The sequence below is a fragment of the Arvicanthis niloticus genome, chromosome 8 (genome assembly GCF_011762505.2).
Source record: "Arvicanthis niloticus isolate mArvNil1 chromosome 8, mArvNil1.pat.X, whole genome shotgun sequence".
Taxonomy (NCBI): Eukaryota; Metazoa; Chordata; class Mammalia; order Rodentia; family Muridae; genus Arvicanthis; species Arvicanthis niloticus.
Genome location: NC_047665.1, coordinates 28,438,841 through 28,466,494, shown reverse-complemented (window position 1 = coordinate 28,466,494; position 27,654 = coordinate 28,438,841). Strand labels below are relative to the sequence as shown.

The window sequence follows — 27,654 nt, the reverse complement described above, 5'->3', positions numbered from 1 at the left end:
GACCGGAGTGTGGATCTCACACTTGAAACTGCCCCTTGGCCATTCTCAGAATTGACCACTTAGAGGCCACAAATTCACTTTTACTTGGTCAAGTTTCTTGTCCTTGTTTTGTGCCCACACTCACAACTGGGATCTTTCACCGAAGAAGTCAGACTTTTTCTCTACGTTGATTGGATAGTAGTGTACCACACTAAACAGCAGCGGTGGCTTCCTGTGTATGTTAACAAGCTCTTTGCCCACCACATCTGTCATCCTACACCCCCCATGGGGTTGCTGAGTGTCAGTAACCATGCATCACACTGTAAGGACTATCCATCTGCAACCCCAGAACTTAGGAGAATGAGGAAGGAAGACTTCGAATCCATGGCAGACAGAACTTGTCTCAAAAAAAAAAAAAAAAAAAAATCAAAGAAATATTCACTTATATTTCAGACTTTTTCTTTCTGGGAGGGAGGTGATAAAGGAGAGCTGAGACAGTCTTGTGTATCATAAGATGTCATTAAATTTCATACGGATCAAAAATGACTTTGAGTTGATTCTGCTACTTCTATTTCACAAGAGTGGAGATTAAAAACCTACCATGTGCTACCATGCTTGGGTTTATGTGGTGCTTGGGGACTGAACCCAGGACTTTGTACATGATAGGTTAAGTATTGTACAAAGTGAGTGAGCTTCAATGACCCCTCGACCCCTTCCCTGCCTTATATGATTCTTTGCAATGTGGAAACCTGAAGAACTGGTTTTGAAGTGCACAGTTTTCCACAAAAAGACAGAGAATGGGATACTTTGATAAGACAAACCCACGAAGATATTTGGCCTGTATTTTAGAGACCTCATGGTGCATTTCTGGAAAAGAAAGAAAGAAAGAAGAAAGAAAGAAAGAAAGAAAGAAAGAAAGAAAGAAAGAAAGAAAGAAAAAAAGACACTTCCTCAGGAGAAACTTGAAAGAGGCTGGGGCAATAAACTCACTGTGTGACAGAGAACTGGCCGGAGCCAATAGTTGGAGCAGAGGAGAAAAGGTCACTGGTCGAATGCTGGTTTGAGAAGCACGTCTGTAGAACGCGATCAATGGAGACTCAGACCCATCCAAACGAGCACTGAAGCATGGATTGGAATTAACTGAACACACTGGCTTGTTTGGTTGGTTTTGCTTGTTTTCATTTTTGAGACACAGTCTCACTGTGTAGACCAGGCTGGTCCTGAACTCAGAAAGATCTCCTTGTCTCTGCCTCCCTAGTGCTGGGATTGAAGGCATGTGTGTGTGACCACAAACATTGGCTTCAATGTTAACTGCTAAGGGAAACTATCTTTGTACTGATCTTAATTTGGTAGTAAGACAAGAAAGATTACTGGTTGACCCCAGTCAGTGCTTCAGGAGCATTTATGAAAAGCAGGATAGGTTAAGTTGGACACAGCTGGAAGGCAAAATCCACGGAAATCCCATTTGTATTGTAGCTCTAGGTCATCAGAGACACTTCCTGTGACTGTCAAACAGGACAGCAGAGAAGGGGAAACCCCTGAGTCCAAATGAAGGCAAGCCCATTATCTGGTTTGAATAGTTCGCCTCCTGGGGTGAGAACACATTTCCTAAACACTAGTGTGTCAAGAATAGTGCTAAACCAGGCCTCAGGATGAAGGTGGGGTGGGGCCAGGGTTGAGGGTCACCATCTACCATCCTTCTTGTCCCTAGGCAGGGGATAAAACAAACCACATCTTTCTTATACAAACATCCTCACTAGATCAATGTAGAACAATAGATTTTATTTAATTAAAATAGATTAAAAACAGACTGTGTAAAAGAATTAGAATTTTTCAATAATTTACTATTATTTACATTAGCAAGTGCTGGTCATTAGTAGACACAGTGAGGACATGAGCTTGCAGGACCCAGACCTTTTGTGGTCCAAGGTGTAAGCTTCCCTTCCTCCCTATCCCTTCCTTCCTGATTCATCCTCCCACTTAGGCCATTGAGCTCACCAGGAGAGGGACTTTGAGCACCCTAGACAGTGGTGACTGTGTCACAGCCTAGCAGAAGAGCTGACAGGTGGTGGCAGAGAGGAGGGAGCGCTCCTCTCTGGAAGAAAACTTTACACCAGGTTCATAAGCACAGGACAATGAATGCTCTCCTCTCCCTGAAGCCAGCTATCTTCTCCAGGCTTGATGTGTAAACACTCCTTCCAGCTCACCCCAAACCCAGTTTCCAGGGAGCAGATGTAAAGAAAAACAAAACGAAACAACAAAAAAAGAAAGCCACACATCCTTCTCGGGGAAATCCTGAGTCACTTAATATCCGTTGCCCACGAGGTCCAGAACTTGGTAACTTATCTAAAATCCTCTTGAAATAATGCTTTGTGCCTTTGACACACAAGAGAAAAGTGGGGAGTCAGGGCCATGTGACCAAGAGGAATGCTCCCCAAGTCCCCAAGTCAGCAGTGAGACAAGAGGAAGTATAGCCGGCAGGAAGAGTGTGTCCCAGAAGAGGCAGGCTGGAGGCTGGCAGGGCTGAGTGCAGGTAGACGGCCCCTCAGAGCTGTTTGTGGTCATCAAGATCCCTTGTGCCTCTGCTTTCTAGACACCCAGGCCTGCTGAACCTCAGGACCCTCAGAGGGAGGCCCAGGCTCAGCAGGAGCTTTGGCCTTTGGGTGAGCACAGTGGACAGCATGAGGACACGCAGTCAAGGATGGAGGCAGAGAAGTCCCGATGGAGAGGTTCAGTCCAAAATGTCCGTCTCAAATGGAACCAGATGGTAATAGGACAAGTTGGTGACATAAGCTGCTGGGTCATCACCATCTTCCAGCTCTGAGGTGAAATCACCACCATTTTCAAACCTGAAAGAGACGACAGAGGTGAAGGCCACTGTATTGTACCCCAGCTTGAAGAAAGAGGGGACAAGAGGTAGCTGGTGCAGTGCAAGGAAACTGAGGGATCCAGGCTTCTATGGAAGGGGACAAGGGACACCAACGAGATGAGGTCATTTCCAGGCCTGCAGCAGGCACGTTGGAAAAACTGTGAACACACAAACTGTTTAAAATGGGTGGTACCGCCCAAGCAATGCTTCTGAACTTTGCCATCTTTGCGGTTACTTTCTGCACCTGTAAGGTAGCGGGGCCTTCATGCTTCCTTAATTCACAGTGATATTCTGCCTCCTGTTTTGTGCCAGGCCCTGTGTCAGCTTAGAGATCAGCAGTGGACAGGTGGGTGATGTGTCCTTAGGAGCTTGCAAGGACACCAGGGAGGGACACTACAAGGGGCTCCCTATGGTCATGGAGGCAGGCTCTACCCGGTGGCCAAGCCTGGTTTGATCCAGGATGACTCAAGATCTGAAGGATGAAAGTTGTACAGGTTTGGGAAGCTTTCACAGTGTGCGCACAGGGCTGTCCTACACTTCCCAGTGACCCACTCTGCCTTCATCACCTCCCCTCAGACCAGAAGATGTCCTGAAGATGGGATGAAAGGAACTGCAGGAAGAACTACCTTGGGACCAGCACTGCCAGGGTTCCTGCTGACCCTCCTGCTCCATTCCCTCAGTGCCCACTCACTGGTGCCCATCTTCCTTCTGGGTCAAATTTGGATGTTCTCTACAGAGACTCCATTGCATTCCACTGTATGACAGCCGCTACTCCCAGCCCAAGGCCACATGGTAAGCAACAAGTGCCTCCAGCCTTCCAGTCTCTTAGTGTTCAACAGCCTGCTTTCGGGGAGGCTGATGCACATTCTGGGGTATTGTTGCAGGGAATAATGACAAACTTTCATAAAGGGCGTGAATGTAGAGGCTTGCATAAGTATAAGGTGAGAAACTGTGTTGATAGACCAATCCCTTGGCCTGCCTGGCCTCTAGGCATGCCTGGCCAAGATACTGTGGGATGCTGCAATCACCAGGTATGTGGTTTCTTGGGGACCTCTGACTGGCAGGGATGGCGCTCTGGTGCACATAGAATGAGTGTTAACAGAAGGAAAGCCCTTCAGCTTTGTGTGATATGTCACGGTAGCTGAGTCAGATGGAGACCTTTTCACATCACCAGTCGCTACAGGGCCTATATCTGCCTCCAGGGCACTCCCAGGGACTCCTTTCTGTCACCAGGAACACCTAGCAACAAAGCCAGACCTCCTGACTAGCAGGAGCCAAGCATGCAGGTAGCTGCTCCTGCTGGCCTCTAGGTGGCAGGCTCTCTACAGTACATTCTGGTCAGAAGTCTCATTGCAGAGGAAGGTAGAATGCAGGCAACAGTAGCCTTTGGCTGTCTAACCATCAGTAATCAAAGCTCATCAGCAATCAAAGACTAGGGTTCTAATGGATCACCCATCAACTTGTGAGACAAACGTATGTGTCAAAGCCCCGGTCCAGAAAGTGTGGAGGTATGTGGATCCTGGATTCTGGACCAGAAGATAGTGTTTCACACCTCAGAGCCAGCACAAACTAGATCCTGGAGTTTTGAGACTTCTGAATGGCCCTCATATCTAGTGACTGGGTGACTATTCCTCCCCTAGATCAATTCACAAAACTCTCCACAGACTATGAGACAAACTTTTAAAATAAGAACGCCCAAACCGGCAGAGTCAGCCTGTGGCCCACGACCCCTTTGGGAGTCTTTGGGAGTCTTTTGGGAGTGACTCTTTCACAGGGGTTGCATATCAGATATCCCGCATAACAGTAGCAAAATTACAGTTATGAAATAACAATGAAAATAATATGCTGGTTGGAGTCATGAGGATCTGTATTAAACATGAAGAACTGTGTTAAAAGGTTGCAGCATTGAGAAGCCACTTTCAAGCTGTAAAGCACTGTAGACACTACCAGTTTCCGACCCCTTGTATGAAAACGCATTAGAGAACGTGTACTCACAAATGCTCTGTGGAATCCGCATCCAGAAGCTGGTCCTTCCCGTTGGGTATGCTGTGGTCAATGACTATTGTTTCGGTGTTTGCCAAACAAAATCCATTGGACCTCATGATTTCTGAAAACCAAAGCCATGAGGTAAGTATTCCGGAGAGGTCGGAACGTAGGGTTAGAGTTTCAGGATTTATCATAGATTGACTGCTCTCAGCCTGGGCCAGAGACGTTTCTCTTTGCGGCGCGCAGTTATCAATGCAAACTTGTAACTGAACACAGTGCTGAGGATTCATGACTGCTAAAGGCTCAGGTCTATGTAGGACATCTACAGTCTCCCCCTCGGAGGCTCAGGGGGCATTGTGGAAGAGAGGACAGAGAGAATGGAAGGCATGAAAATAAGAGGGTGAACTCATAAAGAGAAGGGTGTGTGTGTATGTATGTATGTGTATGTGTGTGTATATGAGTGTGTGTGTATGAAATTTTAAAATAAAATTTTAGAAATGAAGTTTATATCAGTCTCCCCCTTCCCCATCACTCACTCTTCCCAGCTCTCTCCTGATGCCCAGAGAATCCCTAGTGTTTAGACAGGCAGGCCAAGGTGCTGACACCAATACCACAGAAGCAGCGTGTCTCTCCCTGAAGCCTGATCCTCTGGTATCTGCCTCTGGTATCTGAGTACCTCCATGTGTCCCCTGCCCATGAGTTTACAGTGGAGGATGGAAGTAGACAGAGGACTGGGCATAAGTCTGAGGCAGGCTCTATCCACCATTGTGACATGTGACAGCACACCGTTTCCCTGCCCTTTCTGAGCTCTAGCCTGTGGCTGAGACAGGGCTAACAGAACCTGCATCCTAGACAGTGCTAAGCATCGGATGAGATCAGATAGTGTTTTAAATGAGTGGCTCGCTGACTTTGCGACATGAAATTGTATATATACATTAATATTTTCCCCCAATAAACATGGACGTGGTTACTTTAGAAAAATCAAGAAACAAAAGCAGCTTCCTGTGTCTACACTGGCGGTTAGTTTACACGGGCTCTCCTAGGGCTGAAAGAGCTGAAGGGGAGGATTGGTGGCCGGCACTAAGCTAGAAGCTTACACAAAGCCTTGTAGCCTTGGGACTCTTCTCCTCCACGGAAAACCTTCAAGTTTGTATTTGAGAATGTCCAAGGATTTACTTCATTCTAGCATCCCATGATGTCCTGGATCCCGTCACAGCAAGCATCCATTTAGTTACAGACACCCTCTTTAAACATCAAAACCCATGATGTTTGAATCTCTAATGCAAACTGCGATGGTGTTCCTAGACTTTCCACCCATCTTCCCTCTAGGCTTTAAATCATCTTTAGATCACTTATAAAACCTGATGCAATGTACATGATATGTAAATCATTGTTATAATGACCGAGGAGAAAGGGTTACACATGATCAGTAGACATAGTACTTTTCCCAGTATTTTGGCCTGTGCTTGGTTGAATCCAGACTCTTGACCCACAGACATAAAGAGCTGACTGTTTAAGAACCTAGTGAGGCTTGGCTCTCTTCTTTTTAACCCACTGTAGCCTTGACGGTTCAGAAGGAACTGAGTCTCTCTCCTTTCCCTCAGGAGATCATCAGGCTTGTTGCCATCTTGAATCCTCCCCTCTCTGTGAGCCTCACTCATCTCCAGTCCTTGGCTCTCAGGCAGCTGAGGTCCACGCTCAGGACCACTTCTGTAGTCCTTTCCAGCAAGGCTCTTGGCCTAAAAGACACACTTAACACATATCCCACATTCTGGGTATGCTTAGTCCACAAGATCGCACCTTCATGTTAGAGACACAGCTGACTTTAGCCTTTCCTCTTCTTCAGGTGCACAGCCAACAAGAGCATCTCTCCCTATCTAAGCGTTACTGGATATCAGATGCCTTTGTTTCTAAAAGATGATCTTAGCCCTCTCCCCACCAGGTCACAGTTTAATTATTCCTGAGTATATAAATTTGCCTTTTCATGATGAAAATGATCACTTCCTGATGATTTTTAACCTTCCTAGGCATTTGGTGCTCCATTCTGAGAACTTCTGTCCATATGCAGAGAATTAGGGAACTACCCAGAAAGAAATAAAGAAAAATAGGTTTTCCTCTTCACTCTCCCAAAACGACTATTCATCAGTTTGCTAAGTACTTGCTGAAACGCAGGTCTGGTTTCCTGGAGAAGGAGCTAGCATGTGACATGTGTCTCTTGCAGCACATTTTCTCAGTCAGTCACACTCATGGGATATCAGCTCTGGCTCCCTCCTGTCTTCTTCCCTGCTCCTCCACCCAGTGGTGTACAGCACTAGGGAAGGACTCAGCAAAACTAAGTACGGAGTCTGGGAACTTGGGTCAGCTACATTTCTGTGTGCAAAGAGCAGAGGGAAGATGCTCAGGTAGTGAGCTGTCAGACTGAAAACCACTGAACCCCACACAAGTTCCGATTCTCTCGCCTCCCCAATCAGAGGGTGTGGCAGCAGAGAGCCATTTTCTTTACTGTTCTTATTAACTCTGACCCAAATCTGTCTGTCTGAGGAAGTGCAGGAAGCCCCAGTACAGCCTCCACACTGCTGACAGCCCACGTCTCCTTCTCCCTCCTACCAAGGGAATCTGGAATGGGAAAGGAATCCTGGGATGCAAATCACTTCTGCACAAACCCCTGAAGCTATGGGCATGCCTAATCTTTGCTAAATGTGACCTGCAGAGTTAAGGATGTGGAATCTTTACTGGTCTTTCCAGAATAGATTTTGGAACAAGTCACTCCTTAGATGTCTATGGCAAAGAGTCTTTGGAAACATGAATGAGATCTAGAGTTCCCAAGGGCAGCAGGGCCCTGAGGACACACTAAAGTACATTGGTCTCTGGTCTCTCAAAGTCCTAAATCCAGGCCACAGAGGGATATTGGTCAAACTGTTGGTATTTCACCAAAGATGGTGCCCAGAAGCCCTGGGTTCCTCATGGATCCCCAGGTTACCCTCATCACACACACAGATGGAGTCTAAAACCTTCAGTGCATCCACTCCAAACCAGCTTGGAAAGGAATGGCTCACCAAGAAACACAAACACAAAGCAGGTACCACAACAGGCTCAGAACCTAGCCAAATACATATGGCTCTCCCTATGCCTGAGCTAGCTAAAACTGGAGCAAAGACTCTGTGACAGTTTATATTTTCACTTCTTCCATTCACTTAAAAAAAAAAAAACATACCTTAAAAACAATACCACTTAAAAACCTAAGAAGAGTTATCCAAAATTCACAAGAAAAGCCTGAGCTTATCACACGTCTACTATCAGTTTAAAATGACCACTTTGCTAATAGTCCTGTAGCAATGCCCTCCCCAGACGCCATCTACACACTGAACAACAACCTCCTGAATGGGAAGTTACTCTTGGATCAGCCTTTACTGGAGGGTGGTGTGGTGACTTGAGTGCAAAATGTCCCCTATAGGCTTGTGTGTTTGAACACCTAATCCCCAGCCAGTCATGCTGGTTTGGAAGGTTGGGGTACCTTTAGGAGGGGAGCCTCACTGGAACAAGTCACTTAGGGGTGGGTTTATAGTTTGATAACTTGGCCCCACTTCCTGTCCACTCTGCCTCTCAACTACAGATACAGTGTGACCAGCTGTCTGTCTCACACCCCCACAACCATGGCTTCCTCCATCCGATGGGCTGTATCCCTTCTTAAACTGGAAGTCAAAATAAACCCTTTCTCCTTTCTGTGTCTGGTCAGGTATTTAGTGACAGTAATGAGGAAAATAACCAACAGGGGTGGTGTTGACCAAGAATTGGTGCCTTCAAGCTCAGTAAGGCCTTATTGATATTCATATTATGGGACTGTAGACTATAGTGCTCCCAGCAATCCACTGCATTAGCACGCGTGCCCACTGACCCCAAGTACAGCTGTTTCTAAGTCTGTTCCTGCTACCTGTGCCTGGAGAACAGGTTAGTTCTGCTTGGTTATCCTCTATACAGGGCTCAGCTGCACATTAAACAGGATGATGTGTCCGAAGGCTCTAACACGTAAGTCTCAACTAATACTAATTATTACCATGACACTTGGTCATGATTTTCCACCTGCTGTCACACAAGAATAATAATTAAGAGACTGAGGAAAATGTTATAATTAAAGAAATATTACAGTGCCTGCAGCCCGTTTTCAAACAAACTCAAGATACGAATTCCTCGCATGTCAGTTTAGTTTTAGCAAAAATCACTAGCTAGTTTAATTTTTTAGGCCACATCCTTAACTCTAGAAGCATTCACAGTACCCAGCCTTCCTCCTTTCTGAGTCCTCCCTGGCAATATATTTTCAGTTTGCTCCAACAACAGAACAAAAGCATAAACAATATCCTTGTATTAACTGGATGACTTGTCTATCTCCATAGTAAAAATTGTGACTAAGATTGAATGGATACTGGATTAAAGAACAAAAAAAAAAAATTTCCTTTCAAACCTTGATGGAAACAACCCACTTCTGTGGATGAAATCTATCAGTTCTACTAGCATAACTAGGTGACGCTGAGACCTCTGTTCCCTTTGTGCTGCGTAGTCACGGCAGCATCACAGAACACTTAAGAGTCATGTACTCTTAGATTTGATAAACATTTAGAATAACACAGGAAATGGGTGCTTAAGTCTGAGTGGCTGTCTTTGCCAAGGCAGTAGAATATTGACAAGATTCTTCAGTACATCCAGTGCCTGCTGCCATCTGGTGGAGCCCTCATCACCTACGGCCTCAACATCCACAGAGAAAAGACAGGACATGAAAGGCCTGGGCTCCATAAATCTCCATCCCCAGAGAGGGGAATCTGTGGTAACTCTGTGGTACCTGCCAGCTCTTTGAATGCCAGAGTGCATGCAGAAATCCCCCAAGAGAAGGAGAGAAAGGTCGGTGTGGGTCTGGACCATCAACATCTATTTCTTAAATGGAAAGACTTGGAGAGAATGACAGTGGGAGGGAGGGTTCACCCTGGTGACCCTTGAGGGTCACAGCACAAACAATGGCCAGAGTCCAGTGGAGGAGACCCAGAATCTGGAGATGATATGACAACATCAAAAGTTATCTATTGTTCAGACAACCCAAACAACCTCACTACATGCAGTCAGCTGGATAGAAGGTTCTAGAGCCTAGGTGCCAGTTAACAAAGGTCCCCTAGACCCTTAAACTGCCCGCTCTCCTCTAAGATAACCAGGAAGTTGCTACACAATGAACTGCCCAGATGGACCACCCACCCTGTGCACTCACGGTCATGGATTCTTCCACCCCAAGTCCTAGAACCCACACACCCAGTCAGCCCATGCACACAACAGCGATTGTCATCCCTGTATGGCACAGACACAACAGCAGCTTTACTGTCCCTGCTCGTCTTCCCTTCTCTCCTTATCCCTCCCACAGATGACTCTGGGCTCCTATTCCATCAGCTGCTCACCATCCAGAAAGGCAATAATGGACACAGATACCTCTCCCCTCCTTTCTACAAGTCAAGGCCTGATGGATCTCCTCTCATGTCCCCCTCTCCTTTTGTAAATGCAAGTGTCACCCTTTAGGCCACCAGCTGGTTAATTCCAACCCTTGCCTGGAGAATCCCAGACCTAGAAGCCACCAGGATAAGCTCTTTTTCCTACAAAGTATTCCTCAGCACCATGGTCCAAAGCTGAACTGCAAGCAGCGTATGCCTATAATCCCAATACTGAGGAGGTTGACATATGTGGGGAGGACTGTTATGAGTTCAAGGCCAGCCTGGGCTATATAGTGAGTTAAAGATTAGCCTCTTGAAGAAACAAGAAATGAAACAAAAATACAATTCTCTGGACAAGTATAGCCAGCTCTTAGGAAAACAGCAAACAGGCCAGGAGGAAAGACTCCTTCTTTCCTATGTACTTCCTACTATGGTGACTCCACCTTACAGTGGCTAGAAGGCTCATTTTTGGTGCTAGAAGGCACAGTACAATGTCAATGCCAACAGTGCCGAAGCCAAGAGCTTCCCTAAAGCCAACAGCCAAATTCAACACCACCTCTCAGGGGCTCCCTCACTGCCACAGGTCAGCCTATGGACTCCAGTCATTACCTCAGAAACGCTTTCCTGGGGCTGGAGAAACGCTCAGCGGTTAAGAATACTTGATGCTCTTCCAGAAGACCCACACTCAGTTCCCAGCACCCACCTGGTGGCTCACAACCGTCTACCACTCCAGTTCTGAGAGCTCCAATGCCTTCTTTAGCCTCTGTGGACACCAGGTACACACATGTAAATATAACATACTACAGACGTGCAGACAAAACACATATATACAGACACAAAATTAAAATAATAAGTATTGTTTAAAGGGAATGCCTCATTAATATTTTCTATCACTATTTTACTCTTTCTTAAGTAAATTCTAACTAATATGTCAAATTAACCCCTTTGGAAGTAAGAATGACACACCCTGCTGTCACCAAGCGGAAGGCGTCTACACTGCTTCGTGAGAACTCTGGGATCATTTTTCTGTTTCAGGGAAGTGACCTCCTGGAGCCCAAGGGTGGAGGCTGGGCACTCCTCCCCCAGTGCCACACTGGAAAGGCCTTGCAACCACCACAGTCACTGAGCACAGCTTCCCACACCTTCACCACAGTCCTCGTACACCTTCACCTCAGTCTCCCATACCTTCACTTCAGTCCTCCCATGCCTTCTCCACAGTGCTCCCACACCTTCACCACAGTCCTCCCTCACCTCACCACAGTCCTCCCACACCTTCACTACAGTCTTCCCACGCCTTCTCTGAGGCTCTTACCTGATATTTTAACAGGACTTTGAAAGCTGGGTTGGATTTTATGGACATTATCATTTTTTAACACCTGATCCAGAGGCGATCTTTCAAAGAAGGTGAGCACAACCTCAGACCTAGAATACTGGGAATAAACACAGTGGTTACTGATGATGTAAAGCTCTCCACAGCAGGCCCCACATGTGTGCTGGGGTGGTGTTTCTGCACAGAGGTGACCCCAACTGATGTGACGCTCAGGAGGCAGTCCTGGACCTGTGCAGGGGCTGGTTGATGGCCTATGCCCAGTGACTGGATCACGGTAGCTTCTTTGTTTAGAGGTGGCTACGGTCAAGGCCTCTTGCTAGGGCGAGTGGCTCTGCAGAATGCTTTGCACAAAGCTGGCATAGCATTCCCGGCTCCCTCCTTTACTATCTGCTGGGTTGCTTCTATGTGCCCCATTTCCCAGTGGGCAAAACATAACCTTTAAGAGCTAAGGATTCTGCCTGACCCTCCAGGTCCTTATTTCCTACATCAAGCTCACAGACTCAGTGTACAGAGAAATGTAACTGAACGCTGGGCTGCCAGCGTGGATGCTCACACTGCCCTTGGCTTCCTATTCTGAACCTAAGCGAGAAGAGAGGGTTTTGAGGGGAGGGAAGAGAGCAAAGGCCACTGCTTCTGGAGAAGCCTCTGTCCCCTCCTTCTTCACACCTCATGGCTCTCCTTCCAACTCTCCCCAGGAGAGAAAAGACTCGAGCAGGGAGCCCACAAACATCTCCCTTCCCTTGAGCTTCCCTTGAGCTTCCCTTGAGCTTCCCTCCTGGTGGTCACGGGCCACTCTGGCCGTCCTGCTCACCTTACACGGCATGCTGATGACCGTCTCCAGCAGCTTCTCGACTTCATTAAGCCTGGTCTCTATGTCATGTGCACCCTTGATGGCAAGCAGTCCTAGAACAGAGACAGAAATGGCCACGTCAGTTAGGTGAGCAGCCTGTGATGAAATATGTAACAGATACACGACAAGTGTCCCTCGATGAAGACGCCACCCCAACATCACCAGCCACAGCAAAATGTCCCATTCTTAAGGAAGACACATCTCAGTGTGTCCCATGAATTCTTGAAACCATGGATAGAGCTGGGCCTTCTCCATCCTGATTCCGTCCAAATCACAGCCGTACCCATGGCTGCCGTTCTTGCAGTTTATACTGAGATGGGAAAGCTCCCATGAATTTCGCCTTCACAACTTCACAGATGATACCCTCTACTGTAGACTGTAGACCCCTCTGCCTGCATTTGTGGGTTTTGGTTTCCTCATTTAGGTGCGACTACCCACCTCTTCTCTTGAGGAAGGGCTTCATAGCATTTCTTTGTGTGCCTGAATGGCCAGCATAGCTACTCTCCCATCTTATGACCAGGATTAAGCAAAAGTGGGCTTATTGGACACTGAGCACTGAGATACCCAAACATGAGAGACCCAATAACCAAGACTGCTGCTGATGGTTGGCAGTCAGTTGGCACAGACAGTGTGGAGACCCGAGACAAAGTCTCATCCCAGGAGAGACAGGGTGGAACGGATGGCTTAACAATTCATTGTGCACCTCAGAATGGCACACAGTTTGAAATGTAGGAATTGTTTATTTTGAGAACTTTTGACCTAAAAGAACGGGAAACAAAGCCTCAGGTAAGGGAGACTTAGTACTTGCTCAGCCTTGGGTGTCAAGTGTTAACCTGGAAGGTCCTGTGCTAACCTTCCCCAGAGAAGCCTACCAGGAATGTATGATTCTGCCTCGATCCATGCCCCCGCCCCCCCCACACACAAACAGCAGTGGAAGAAGAACAGGGCTATAAGATCCCCTGCAGTGGGACATTCTGGGGCCATGCCACTAACACCTGGACACAGCAGAGCTTAGCCGGAGACCCCTTGGTTGCCACCACTATGATGACTGCACAAGGGGTGGGTGGCCCAGAATCTACTACCCCTAATGACACAGGAAAGAACTCACTCTGTTAATGACAGCTGTCCAGACCACAAGACCTGTGTAAATGGAGCCCATATTTAGGCAAGGCATGTAAATGCAACGTTCAGAAGGAAAAATAGATCTCAGCGAAAACCCATGTGGGCATGACTCATGGCCCTCTCCAGGAACCCAAGCGTCGATACTTGTTATGGGCACCACAGAGTGGTCACCACAGGCTCTGACAGGGTCTTGAGCCATGCAGTATTCTATTTTTAAAATCTTATAGCTCAAGGCCATATGTGGAGTTTTCCCCATGAGTAATGTAAAGGTAAGAATTCTCACTTCAGTGTCTCCCACCAGCTTTCAAGGGATGGAATTAAGAGTCCTTTGGATGCTAACTTTGGCCCAGACTCTGTATGACCAGAATGGCACAATCCCTACAATCTGTAACAGACCACCAGAGACCTAGATCCCAGAACTGTGGTCAGTCCTGAAAAGTTTCTCTCAGGCTCTGGTTTGGTTTTATTAACAAAGAGTAAAGTGTTAAGGTTTTAGGCAACTGGCCACCTGCATCAACTGACCATGATCTAAAACAACCTGACTGAAATTAGGATGAACCCAAACACACAGTTCCTGGGAGCTCCTGCCAGAGAGTCCCCGAGATATAATGAAAGAACATTTCTAATGGCTAGCTAGGCTATCCCCAATGTCCATGGTAGTGCCTCCTTCACCTGGCCCTCCAAGTATGCAAATAGCCTTGCTTGTTGAGAGTGTTTTCTGATCCTTCCCTCCTTCCCTCCCTCCTTTCCTCCCTCCCTCTTCAGCCATACAAGCCATGGGTGGTCAGGTATGGAATGTGCAAGACCCAGAGGTGACAGAGTGGGTTGTAATTGGCTCATTGGAAAACCTCAGGCTTCATACACACTGCATCTGCATACACTCAAGCACAACACCTCAACCATCACTAGAGGAAAGAACTGGGCCACCTCCCTCTCTTCCTAAGCCACGCCCCACGTCTGTTGAAGAAAGGAAAGGAAACACAAAGCAGAATTAACAGTGTGCCAGAGGAGTCAAGGCCCTGAGCTCCTCAAATAGATTTCAAATATTTATATGGAGAGAGAGAGAGAGAGAGAGAGAGAGAGAGAGAGAGAGAGAGAGAAGAGAGAGTTGGCAGGATGGCATTTTGGACATATGTGGCATATATGACATTGGTCCTATAAGAGATATCACCTAGTAACAGCACAGCTGGCTCAGTTTATGTAAATACACTCATGATAGTCACACAATGACAGAATTCTCTCAAAGACACCTTTCTCAGCATCACCATCATTAAAAGGATGTGGTTGTGTGCATACATAAGAATGCAGGTACTATTCTTGCAGCAGGTTGTTTTGAGCATCCTTCCTTGCTACAGAGTAGTCTACAGAGGACAGAGCCTAGTCAGAACTCCTTAGAGTTATTTGTAAAGAGAAAAAAAAAAGCAAAACAAAAACCCACATAACAGTCCCTTGGGGAGCTGATTTCTTCAAAGAGGCAAAGCCGCCCCCCCACCCCCAGTTTCTGAGAGCTACAGTCTTCTTTCTGAGCCCCCATCACACTGACACAGCAACTATGCTTATTCTCTGAAAGCATGGCTTGTCAGAGACCATCCTCTTGTGCAGCCAGTGCATGGCCGGTCTACACCACTGTTCAGGGTGGAAGCATCCATTCTGGATTCTCAAAGGATGAGCTTTCATTCTTGCTCATTGGCTGTGGTGAAAGGTTACAACTGGTTACACCTCTGTTCCTCTTGATTGGGTTCACAATCTCCAACAGAGAGGGAAACACACGCTGCTTTATTTACATCAGTGTGCTACTTTGAATGAAAATGTCCCCAAGTGGGCTTGGATGGTTGAACAGTTGGTGACATTGTTTGGGGAGGTCTAAGAGGTGTGGCCTTAGCCTTATTGGAGGAAGTGTGCCACAAGGGGCAGTCTCTGAGAGTTTAAAAACCCACACCTTTTCCAGTCTCACTCCTCTGGCTTATGGTTTACAATGTGAGTTCTCAGCCCCTTGCTCCTGCTGCATGCCCACTGATGGCTGACATGCTATCACATTTGGAGCTTTAAGGACACATCAGCTTTTCCTTCCATGAGTTGCCTTGGTCACTGTTTTATCACAGCAATAGGAAAGCATCAACAACCATCAGTCTTTCAAGGAGGCCAGATTTCACAACCTAGTGAGTTGTGAATTTCAGATAAACCAGGAGGAACACAATAGTAACGGCTTGTCTATTGGAAATACATTTGCTGTTTGTCTCGTGCTCAACATGAACTTCATGCCCTGTGCTCTGTCTTTGCTGTGACCTACTTCCCAGGCTGCAGTAGAGAAAAGCAAGGGTGTCCTTCGGGCCTCTGGAAACAGCATCAGAACGCTGGTCCTTCTGGATGTGAGCCCAGAACACTTTACCGGTCCCCATGCCATTCCACGCAGCTCTGGATAACACTGAGAAAAAAGGTCCTGCTGACCAACAGGTCTCCCATGCTCACAGTGCAGCCTCTGTCTGTCACAGACAGCCAGGAGAACACTGTCCAGGACACAAGGGCATTCAGATTACAAGACCTTCTGGCTTGATTGTATCTGCTTTCTTATACCAGTCTGTGCTTCTGAATGAAAACCAAGTGATGTTCTCTAGAAATGTAAGTGTGCTTGAGAATCGAATGAAGGGGGCATCTGACCGGGGAAGGAAGCCCATGGCAATTCTCTCAAGCTGTGAGACAGAGCTGCTTTCTTTCAGCAGTTACTGCTCCATGCTGGCTCTTTGGTGACAATCTAGCTGGCAGTCTAGGTGGGCTTCCTTGAAAAGCCATATCCTGTCTCCAAGAACCCCACCCTCCTCAAGTGACAAGGAACTCTGACCCCTTCCCCAGATGGTACAGCAGCTTTGCAAAACTGGATCCGTCTGCATTTGCTGAAGTTTTCCTAACAGTACTACAACCTGATGACCGTTGCTATAGTTACAGCTCCTGGGCTAAGAGCACAACCTCAAGAAGCAGGGAAGAGACAGCATCCGGCGTCCCTGCCAGCATCCCTACACCTAACCTCTACCAACCCCCAGGCTGACAAGGCACAGATGAGTCACCGCCAGCCACTGGGCTTCTGACAGCCCCAAACCCCAAAGCTCACAGGGTTCTTTCCTTGGGGTCCTGGACATCACTTCCCTTCAATCAATTTTAAAGTATTTTCTATCCAAAAAATGTCTTAACATGAAATAAACACATCCATGGGCACGTATGTCCATGAGCAAACACACACAAACAGACCTCTCCCTCTACTCCAGGACTGCAATGCAGAAAACGGGATACATTTTCCTCTGGAAGCTTCTGATTATTTTACACTCCTGGGGTTTCTTAGTTTCACAGCTGGTGTGATCCCCATATACCTGATGTCACTGTACCACTAATAATCAGACTCTCCAAGCACCATCTGGGAAGGACGGAGCTCTGACAGCGGTCCACTTGCTCGAATCTGCGCCCTTTCCTTCCACACCTGTTAAATCTTTTCCTTGGGACTCAAGTCACTTGGCTCTTAAAGGCTTAGGCCAGCTTTTCCAAATGTCACTTTTTCAACTTTATTTTTTAATGTATTTAGATATAACTTTGGAGTACCTGATGCTTCTTGTTCCTACATTCCAAATATCACTAGTGGTTTAAGAAAAGTCATGGAGCTGCCCAGGGGCCCTTTCTCCCTAAAGGATTTAGCCTTGCAAGAAAAGAACAGAGAATTTGTTTGTGTTTACTGGTTTTGTCAAAAGCAAGCACCTGCTTTATTCCTGGAACCAAACTTGAATGAAGCAGGCATAAGAGCTGTGATTTCCAAATAGTATCTAAGATGATTCTGTTATCTGAGATTGTAATGAACGATACTGTAGGTGGACAAGATAAATGTGACTGCACAGACGCATGCAAAAATGTCACTGGGAGGCTGTAGTTCCAAGGTTGACCAGCAGAGGGTACCAACACACCACATAAACCTAAGGAGTTTGATCACAAATTCTAAGAAAATGATTTTGTCTGCTACTCAACATGGGAAGAATTTGACCCAGAAAGCTTCATTCTCCCTGAAAATTTTCTAGTTTCTGAAAAAGAAGAATTACTCATATAACCTCAACATCTAAATTTCCAACACATAGTTTGTAACAAAAGAATTTTATCCAAGTTTAGTACAACCAGTTAAAAGTTTTAAGAATGTTTAACAATAGCATATATATTTCAGCAATCCAAATATATAAATATTGGGGACTAAATGTCAGCCTGGTTGGGCATGGTGGTGCATGACTTAAATCCCGGCATTTAGAAGGTAGAGGCAGGCCTGGTCTACACAGGGAGTTCCAGGCCAGCTAGAGCTACATCATAGTGAGACCCTGTTTCAAAACTGAGTCAGCCTAGAGCTGCCCCACTCCACTCCAGGGATGGGGCTTTAGCCTCACAAGCACATAGTTTGTGGTTGTTTTATAATTAGCTGCTTTCAGCAAAAGTAAACACCTGCTTTATTCCTGGAACCAAAACTCAATGAAGCAAGCATAAACAAATTAGTTTCCTAATCACAGCAACCTGGGTCTGAAGTCCCATGTTTCTGTTAAACAGAGCTTGGTCTCTTGACAAACGCCCCAGGCTTCCTCTGCAGAAGACTTGGGTGGGTTGGGGGGCCGGAGAAGCTCTTCTAACATCAGTGCTTCCTCTGCAGAGGAATTCTGGTTAATAAAGGCCAGATGAAGTGGAGGCCAGCAGAGAAGACACATTACAAGCATTGTGGGTTGTCCATGGCCCACAGCACCTGCCTCTCTGAAGAGGGAGGAAGCTTTCTGACTTAAGCTCAAAGCACAAAGGACAGCCCAGGGGGAAACTTTTTGTTGGGGCCAGACAACAAACTGCATTGAAATGGCTTGTTATCCATTTAACAAATGTGCCCATCAGCGCACTGTGCACAGAAGCTCAGGGCTCGGGAAAGCTAACTGTATTTATTTGTGTGCAGTGAGAGAGATACACAGTCTTGGGAGTTACTGAAAGGCTGAATGCACCACAAATTCTGGAAACAACATACTTTAGAAAAAATTCAGTAATTTCTAAACATCTCCTTCCCTCCTTCTTGCTTGTAGGCTGGCTCTCTGGGGATAGAACCTGGGGTCTTGAATTCGTAAAGCGAGTTCTCTTGATAGAGGCAGGAACCCCAGCCTCTAAATAGGTACTCCCTCAAAAAGCAGAGACTAAGATCCTCCAGTAGCGGTTCTAAAGCCCTAGACAAACCCAAGTGAGTCTTTGCTCAGTGCTGTTGCAAAGTCTGAGCACGCGCACATGCGCAAGTGTGTGTTGACACAGGACAGAACAGCGAGGAACACACACATTCCCCTGAGCTCTACCACATGCAGGAGGACTCTGGCTGGCTGGCCCGCCCCTCCCTTCTGTCCCGTTGAGCTGAGCACAGCCAGGTTTTCAGAGATCACACATAGAGAGGTAAGAAGTGTCAGTGTCCTCCTGTTTCCTGTTCATGTCTCTCCCGGGATGAAAAGCTGGAAGGAGAACACAGAAGGGAGGGGCAGAAGAGGTGGAGCCAGAAGGAAACTTCCTTGGAACCCACAAGAGGAAGCTGTTCTTCCTTCCCCTTCTAAAGCTTCCTGCCCACAGCAGGGGCCTCCAAAAGGGACCAAGTTGTTTTCTCCAAGTGAGAAATGGAACTTTCTGATTTTTCCCAGTTTCCTAATCCCTCTTCTCTGTTCATTATTTTTCTCCCACCTAAAGCAAAATTCCCTTCCTAGAATTCAGGCATTTTTTAGAAGCCAATCACAGGCCAGGCTTGGTGGCACATGCCTGTAATTCCAGCATTCAGGAAGCTGGCCCAGGCTGCAAGATGAGACCCTATTTAACGAAACAAACAAAAACCCATTCACTTGGCCAGTCTTTTTCTACTGTGCTGGGACTCAATCCTAAAATCTTTCATACCAGGCATACGGTCCACCACTAAGCTACCCCTTCTGCCCCTGCCAGTTGGGCTTAAATAAAAGACACAAGATATCTGGCCATTTTCGCCTCTTCACACAGGAAGGGCACAACACACTGTTTAAAGTTCACAAACCACCGGTTGAGGGATGCCATAGCCCAAACCTGGGTGGAAACCCTGCCTCTCCTGGACGTTTGTGCTGTCCGCAAGGTGGTCATGAGGCATACACTGACCACACATGGTGGGCAGGGCCCAGGCCCTAAGACAACACAGAACATCCCCAAACTCATACCATCAGGAAGAGGCCTGAAGATGAACAGATATGGCAGTGTGGAGGCCCACAAGAGGCCCTGAGGCTGGGGAGAGTGTGGTGTGCTGAGAACTGAGGTGGAGAGAAAGACAAGCCCCACTGAGCTTAAGGAAACCCCAACTTCCCAGGCAGGTTCAGGCAACACGCATGCCACATGCTTGGCAATTCTATTTCTTGGAGTGACACATACGTTGACCCAGGATTCCTCAGTCACTCAAGTCTGACCCGCACCAAGCAATAAGTACTATTTGGGACTTGATAAAGACATAGGCCCAATCAGTCCCACTGTGGTACATGGTTCTCTCTTAGCCAGGGCAGGAAGTCACTGGGAGGATGGCGTCACACCTGCAAAGGGCACTGTTGGGATCAGTGAGCAGGCTCTTAGGTGGGTCAGCCTCGTAGGGTGCTCCGTCTCCACGTTCTCCTGCCTAGAGCCCTCTTACTGGGGCTACAGGGGTTACTCTGGGCATAGGATAGACAGTTTGAGAAAGCTAGCAACTCCATGTGTGTAGCTTGGTGCTGGGCACTTTGTGGCTACAATTCCTCAGAAGAACTTGCCACACAGATGTTCTTATAGCTATCAAATCATCAATGAGCCCCCAGCAAGGAGAGAAGACAGGGGAGGGCAGTTTAGTAGGCAAAATAGAATAAAATATGTGTCTGCACTTTCACCATGAAACCTATTACTTTATATGTTTACTAGAAAATAAGAGGAGGAAGAGGAGGGGAGGAGGAAGAGGAGAGGGAAGAGGAAGAGGACAAGGAGGAAGAGGAAGAAGAGGAGGAAAAGGAGGAGGAAGAAGGCTACTTGGCTGAAAGCCACAAGACACAGAGCAGCTTCCACCTGTCTGGGAGCAAAAGTAGTGCCCTTTTACGGTGACCTGGCTGTGTCCCCTGCTTTGCCACCCAATCTCCCAGGCCCTGGGTATCCTCACACGGGAAAGGTAACAACGGGAATAAGAGACACTACAAACAGTCTCTTCCACTCCCCTCCTTTCCCTGTTCTGTCCGAGCACAGCACTGTGTTTTCCTCATCAGCAAAGGGTAAGCAGAGGTCTGTTCTCCAAACAAATGGGAAAAGGGAGTTCGCATGTGTAAGTTCCAAGAAATAACTTGTGGCCGCCATCACTCACTTGGGGGTGGGATGAGGACAGGCACCAGCCCTCGGCATCATCAGAAGAGCTAGCAACACAAGAGCATGCAGACCAGCAACTTGGCCCTATTCAGGAGACACCACAGCAGGCAGCAAAGACCAGCACAGGACCATGGCTGCTCTGCACCCTCCCGTCTTCCCACCAGCAGGGACAAAAGTCAGATCAAGGGGCTCTCAGGGCCCTCTCCAGAAGGAGAAGTGACAAAACACAACCTTTTAAGTGATGGCAACTAAAAAACAGACAGTACAGGCATACTGTGACCCAAAGATGCCAAAGAGAAGCAAAAATAGCATTGCTGTGGGGCTGAGAGTATAGGTCAGAAGCAGAGTGGGTATGTAGAATGCACAGTGATGGGTCCAATCCCCACACATAAAATATATAAATACTATAACCATCTTTCTGTGTTATAGCAGTGCCAACCCATGACATCACATGCCTTCAATCTATTGTCCCCAGCCTGCTGCTGGCCCAGGAAAATGTGCAATGGCCTGGCCTTCACCTTTGAAGACACTCAAGCAAAACACAGACTGGCTTGTACCTCATTGCCAGCCCCTGCACCCTCCCAAGTTCAAGCCCACGTTTCCCAGTTGCTGCAAGCTGAGCTGTGGAGGGGTGCCTCGCCTTTGATTCTCTCTGCCTTACTATCCACACCTACTGTGGCTAGTCTTACTGTCAACCACACACAATGCAGGAATGGATCTCCTTTTACTTCTGGAAAGTGTCTGCCTAAGCAGCAGAGAAATACCAGGCCCAAACTGGTTTTTGAAACGGAAGGGACCTAAGTTTCTGGGGAGCCACCTGAGTGCACAGGGTCAGGGGTGCCTTGCCTGCAGGCTCACAGTGAGGCCTGGTGGAGAAGAGGCAAGCTTCTCCCTCCAGCATCCCATGTGAAGCTGTGACACAGACACAAGGTGCTGGGCCAGCTATGTAAGTTCTAACAGGTTCCATCTGCAGCCAGGAAAGACAACTCACATGCCACGGTGGCCCAGGGCCATAGCACAAGATCATGGCATGAAGTCAGGGAATCATAAACCAAGTGCAGCCAAGAAATCATTCACGGAGGATGGGAGTCAAAGATTTCAGAGCGGATCCTGGTGTGGGCAGCAGGGCAGGGATCTGGGATCAAATACAGAACGAGAAAGAAGGAGGCAGCAGGCACCCCAGGACAGGATGGGTCAGGGGGGCTCCATACATGAAAGAGCCGATAAATAAATAAATAAATAAATAAATGGATGAATAAATAAATAAATAAATGGATGAATGGTGAGTCAGAGGAAATGGTCAACTCCAAGAAGTGAAAGCTGCCCAAATAGGATGGTAGGCTGCCCCTGGGAAAGCTCTACGTGGGGATGAGGCTGCAGCAAATGCCAAGGGTTGCATCCTAACATCCCAACATCAAAGGCCAAGCAGAAGTGGCAACTCCATACCCTGCTCAGCTGTTCAGACCCACCTACAGCATGGTCACTAAGGAAGCAACCTGGTGCCTCTGAGCTGCAGCTGGTCCTCCCTGTTTGCTGGTGACATCACACTTCTCCCTGATGCCCAGATGTGATTGGGAGCTGGGGCAGACCTCGGGACGGAGCACATGTCTGGGATGTGAGGCCAGGTGCGGCATCAGTGTCCAGTCATTCCTGGTAACTGTCCCAGCTGAGGCTCTCGCATCTGGGAAGATACAGTGTCCTATACACCCACGGTGCTCAGCACTGGTGACGAAACTGAACACAATGAGAACAGAAACACCATGCGCAGGTTCACGTTACAATTTGGGCTGCTAAATGCCAGCTTCCAGACTGGCCCCCTCAGCCAGCCCTTCCTACTCCATAACCCAACCCCCCCCACTTCGCCCCCCCCCCAGGTGGCTCCACTGCAGCACAGTGTGCCAGAATTCTGGCTTATGCTGTGTGCCACACACCAACCTCTAGTCTCTCGGCACCTCCATGGATTTCCCCTCCAGGCCAGTGTGCAGCCCCTTCTCACTCCTGCTCGATCAGACCTGGTCCCAGCTGCTCTCCAACCTCCTCCATGCTCCCTTGTTCTACCTTAGCACATCAGCTGGAGTTCAACTCATACCAAATCAACTGCATGGCTCAGAGTCCTCCGTGATGACGGAGATCATGACTGACGGTCACCTGCCTCTCCAGCTGCACTATACAGCTACACTCTCCAGTGCAGCTATAGTGACCTCTCCACTCAATCCAAGAGTGTTCTCTATCTGCCTGGAGGCCCCAGGTGCCTACCGCTTTGGGTTTTTTTCCTTTGAATCTCTAACTCAGTAAGATAGATCATCCTTGACCTCCTGGTCTAAAACCTCAACATGTCCCCTGTCCCTAAAGCCATGGCCTCTTTTGTGGCTTATTGTAGTGTTGATTCTTCTGAGTATTCATCATACTTTATTGCATATTGATCTTGTTTATTGACGCATTTCTCCTAACCAAAATGCAGATATCAGAAGGATAGTGCAAGGTTTGAGCTGTTGCTGGCTACTTGTTTCCTCGCCCCCAGCACCCGCATGGCGGCTGGCAGCCCATATGTGATCGAATAAATGAATGGAAACCCAAAATGCAGTCACCAAAAGTCTAAGCTCACCTGGCCACTGTGAAATAGAATCTGTAGCAGCAGAGATAAGCAGGCCAGCTCAGACACCACAGTTCTGCCATGGGTGCTTACTACAAAGAGGATCAAAATACCCTGAGAGTCTCATATGGTCAGCAGGAAACATGTGCATGTTTCTGCTGTTAAGCGCTGGCCTTCCCACATGTGCGAGATGTAAACAAATAAAGAGGTCTTGCTCACAATCTGAAGCAGTAGGTATCACACAGCACAGGGGACTTAAACACAAGACACAGCCTCGTGTGAAAGGGACCAGAAAAGTAAGAGGGGACAAGGGGACTCCTTGACAACCCAGACACAATGTCCACAGGAAGCAGCCACCTCCCCCTCCCAGGGCTGGAGGACAGACAACACAGCAAGAAGTGGCTCTACCAGCCCTGGGTTATAAGTTACCAACCTGCTGCTAGTTAGTGTCTGGAGAGACCTGGTTCCGTGAACAAAATCATGCAGGAGAGAAGTGAGACTAAGACCAGCACTGCCCTATCTCATCCAAACAGAAGGCGGGAGAGCATTGTGCCTCCATCCCATGCAGGGTACCATTATCCCTGCCTGTGTGTCACCAGGACACATAAAAAGGCTATGGACATCCACCAAGCATAACACCACAGAAGAAGAAGAAAGCCTGATTCTCCCCCATCTAAAGTTCTCTGGTGGCAATACCGCAGGAGCCAACACAGAGGGCTTGGCACCTCTTCCTCTGCATGAAGATTCAGAAATGCCAAGTAGAACCATGGCCCCCCTACTCTCTGCCTGTCGAGCACCTACTACCCATCTATTCCTGGAGAAGATTTTCTAATGAAAACCAGATAACATAAATCGAATCTGGCCCAGAAATTTCAATAAATACAGACTTGGGAATCTGACGGACAGAAATTAAATTGCTAGCACTCCACACAGCTGGACACCTTTCCTGTTGTCTAGTTTGAAAATACAAATTTTTTAATGCAAACAACAAATTTGCATGGAAAAGAGGTAGAATCTTCTTTTGTGTCACTACGGGGGTATTTTACTTGGCACATGACTTTCCCTAGACTTGAAAGGACCAATGAAAGAAAAAGGGCCTTCATGGTTTTGTGGAAGAAACTGAGGGTGGTACTACGGGAGAATGAAGCAGAGAAAGGAGAGCCAGAATGGATCATGATGCAGGGTCACCTCTCTACTGCCCCCAGGGTTCGTCTTCAACCTGTCTAGGGAGTACTAGGTGGGTCCTCATAAGAGGTTTGCATCAGCTGGGACGGGGCACCAGTGATGGGCAGTTCTAATGGTCACACAGCAGGTTGTCAGCCACTGTGTCTCACTCCAGCTGCCCCTGCCAGCTCCATCAGTACATCTAACTGCCCCCCCCCCCTTCTTCCTATCCTTTAGATACTTGGAAGGCAGCTCCCATGGCCCTTGTTTTTCTCCATGATAGCCACTTCTAAGTACTTCCTTTACTCTTTGGAGACTGTGCGGCTACACTGCAGGGCCTATGACTCGACTCCAGATGGTTGCGTAGATGCAAAAGAGGCCAGGTGAACAGAGGTAAGATGGTTTCCTCCCTTCTGCTTCAGGGAAGGCCTTTTCACCTGTGACTCCACAACTGAAGACACGCCCCTTCCCACAGGATCTGCCACCAGCATCCTTGGCCAGAAGAGGCTGGTGCTGACAGTAAACAAGTGGCATTTACAGACACTTACTGTCACCAGATACAATCAGACATTTCACCCCTTACAGAAACCCACAGGCAACAGGTACTCTCATAGATTATGGCTTGATTGTAGTTTGTCTGTCACAGTAGAGTTCTGGGACCTGCTCAGAGGGACAGCCAGAAGTTCACCTTGTTTATGGCCACCTTCTTCCAGAAGAAGCCGCTGAATAAACTACCGACCCCTTCCTTATGTGTTCCTGACTCAGACGTTCATTTGTTAAAATAAAAATACAAGAAATAGCGAAATTAAAACAATAAAAACAGGTCTAATCTTGAAATGTTGCTCAGCCGCTGGGAGGGGCTGGGATGGAGATTGTCACTCTGGGCCTCCACACTCACTTGGTTTTGGGAATCTGTCCAAATGATGTGTCTGCCAGGGGATGTGTCATGAGAATGGAGCTAATTATCCACATAATCCACACATTGGTGGAACCTATCACCAGAGGGAAACGGAGGTTATCTCAAGCCCTTAGCCAGACAGGCGGCCAAGGAGACATGTACTGGCTAACCTTGAGTAACTTCGCCCCAAGCTGTCACAGGATGACTGCTTTGAAGACTCTGCGGAAATGAGGGCTTGGGTCCAAGAGTCTCGGAGCCCCTGGGGGCCACGCATTGGGGGAAGTCTGCTCAGAAGCTCCATGCCTCCTGCCCCACCGCCTACCCCGCTAACCGGCCACACTTCACTCTTCCCTGTCTCTACCAAGGTCTCTCTCTGGTTTCCTCCGCTCTTCCAGTCCTTTTGCTGGCAGTAGGGAAGCCACTGCTGTTCGAGAAAACAACAGTCCCGGCCAACCCGGACGGTCACAAGGCCAGGGAGGAGGCGGCCGTGGCTAATCAAATCCGAATGCGGACCCAGCTCAGGGGTGGGGACCCTGGGTTGGCCGGACAGATGCAGGCGGGGCGCCCCCCCCCCTCCCAGAGGTGGAAAAGATTGCTGCGTGGCACCTCGCTTTCAGGCTCAGCTGTCCTCGGGGCAGAATACGGATGAGGTCTCTCCCGGGCAGGACCTGGGCAGCGATCATACCCGCTGCGACCCCCCAGTTCTGACACTCTATACCTGTCTCAACTCTTTCCAAGCAAACCCATTCCAGCCGCCACTGGTTCTCCCATAGCGGCTGGGACCCAGTAGCTGTCATCTCCGCAAAGCCGAGCCTCAGCTTCTTCACCAGCAGCTCGCTCTTTGGGTCAGGCGAGAGTCCTGGTGACCTTGTCCTCTTCCCCACCCATCTCATTTATCCTCCAAGAGTGGGCGCCCCAGGCTCGGTGCGAGCTCCCAGTCCTTCCTGAACCACCGTTCAGAAAAGCCTGGGTCTAGATGTCAGATGCCTGGGTCCTCTGTCAGATGCCAAGCCGTAGTTTTAAGTAACTCTTCCCTCCGACTTCACTGCACTTGGACGCGATCTCGTCGCTATGTTCCTCCCCGAGAGCCCCTCCCGCAGCCCGCAGCTCCCGGCATCTCCCGGTGCCCCCAGTCCCGCAGCCCCGCACCTTGCCGCAGCGGCGCGCGCGCCAGCTCAGACCGGTCCTCGGGGAAGGCGTCGCGGAGGCGCTTGCACAGGCGGCCCAGGTCGGCGAAGCTGCGGTGCAGGTAGAGCACGCTGCGGTCCGACCACTCGGTGCGGATCTCGAAGAACTCCTCCTCATCGCCACGCCGGCTGACGATGAGCCTGCGGATCCCGTTCACCCAGCAGCCGCGCACGAACATGTTCACGAGCGACGTGCCCTCAAACACCGCCGAGGCCATGCCGCGGGCAGCGCATGCCCCTGCCGCCGGGGGCGCCCTCGGCCCCCGCTTGGGGTCCGCCTGGGCACAATGGGTCCCCGCAGGGGCGATCAGGGGTTCTCCGTGTGGGACGCGGTCGATCCCCGCAACGGCGATTAAGAGTCCCTGTGTGGACAAGCCGGTGGCCGGCGGATACGTCCCGGCTCTGCGCGAACTTTGGGGCGACTACGTGCGGCCCGCGCTCAGGGCGGCGCCGCCAAGAGTCTGTCGGACTGCACCGGCTGCGGCTTTATAAGGCACTTCCCATCGCGGGCGGCGCGGGCGTCGACGTCGAGTCCCCGCTGCCGCGCCTCCCTCCTGCCTCCCGCTGACCCGCCACGGGCGGTCCCGGCCCCGAGCTCCGCGCACTGCACCGCCTCCCTAGTCTGCTGGCAGCTAGGCGAGGCCGGTCTTGCGCTCTCCCGGCGCGCGGGGCGACTTTCTCCTCCTCATTCCTACTCCGGATCCTCGGGAGTCTCCAGGCCCTAGTTGAACACTCCGCCAGGCCCACGCAGGGGTGGGATTGACACGTCGCTAGAGTCCAGAGTCCCGGGGCGGCGCCGCACGGGGCGGGAACGCCGGCTCATACCACGCGGGAATCGGGGCAGTGGGA

The 27,654-nt window shown here is 48.8% G+C and overlaps 1 protein-coding gene across 3 annotated transcripts; it reads right to left on the bottom strand.

The window, feature by feature from the left end:
* Positions 1-1,740: 1,740 nt before the first annotated feature.
* Positions 1,741-27,654, bottom strand: Pxdc1 (PX domain containing 1). 3 transcript variants are annotated; one of them, XR_004607486.2, is made up of 6 exons: positions 26,768-27,654; positions 12,441-12,532; positions 11,612-11,729; positions 10,909-11,062; positions 4,844-4,955; positions 1,741-2,828 (listed from the first exon to the last, which is right to left on the bottom strand). XR_004607486.2 is itself a non-coding variant. In XM_034510876.2 (6 exons), the coding sequence occupies exons 1-6, from the start codon at positions 27,021-27,023 to the stop codon at positions 2,711-2,713; spliced, it is 756 nt and encodes a 251-aa protein (XP_034366767.1). In that variant the 5' UTR covers positions 27,024-27,649; the 3' UTR covers positions 1,741-2,710. The 3 variants fall into 3 exon arrangements, 2 of the variants coding, with proteins under 2 accessions (XP_034366767.1, XP_034366768.1); XM_034510876.2 differs by having other exon boundaries at positions 11,003-11,062; positions 26,768-27,649; XM_034510877.2 differs by lacking the exon at positions 10,909-11,062 and having other exon boundaries at positions 26,768-27,640.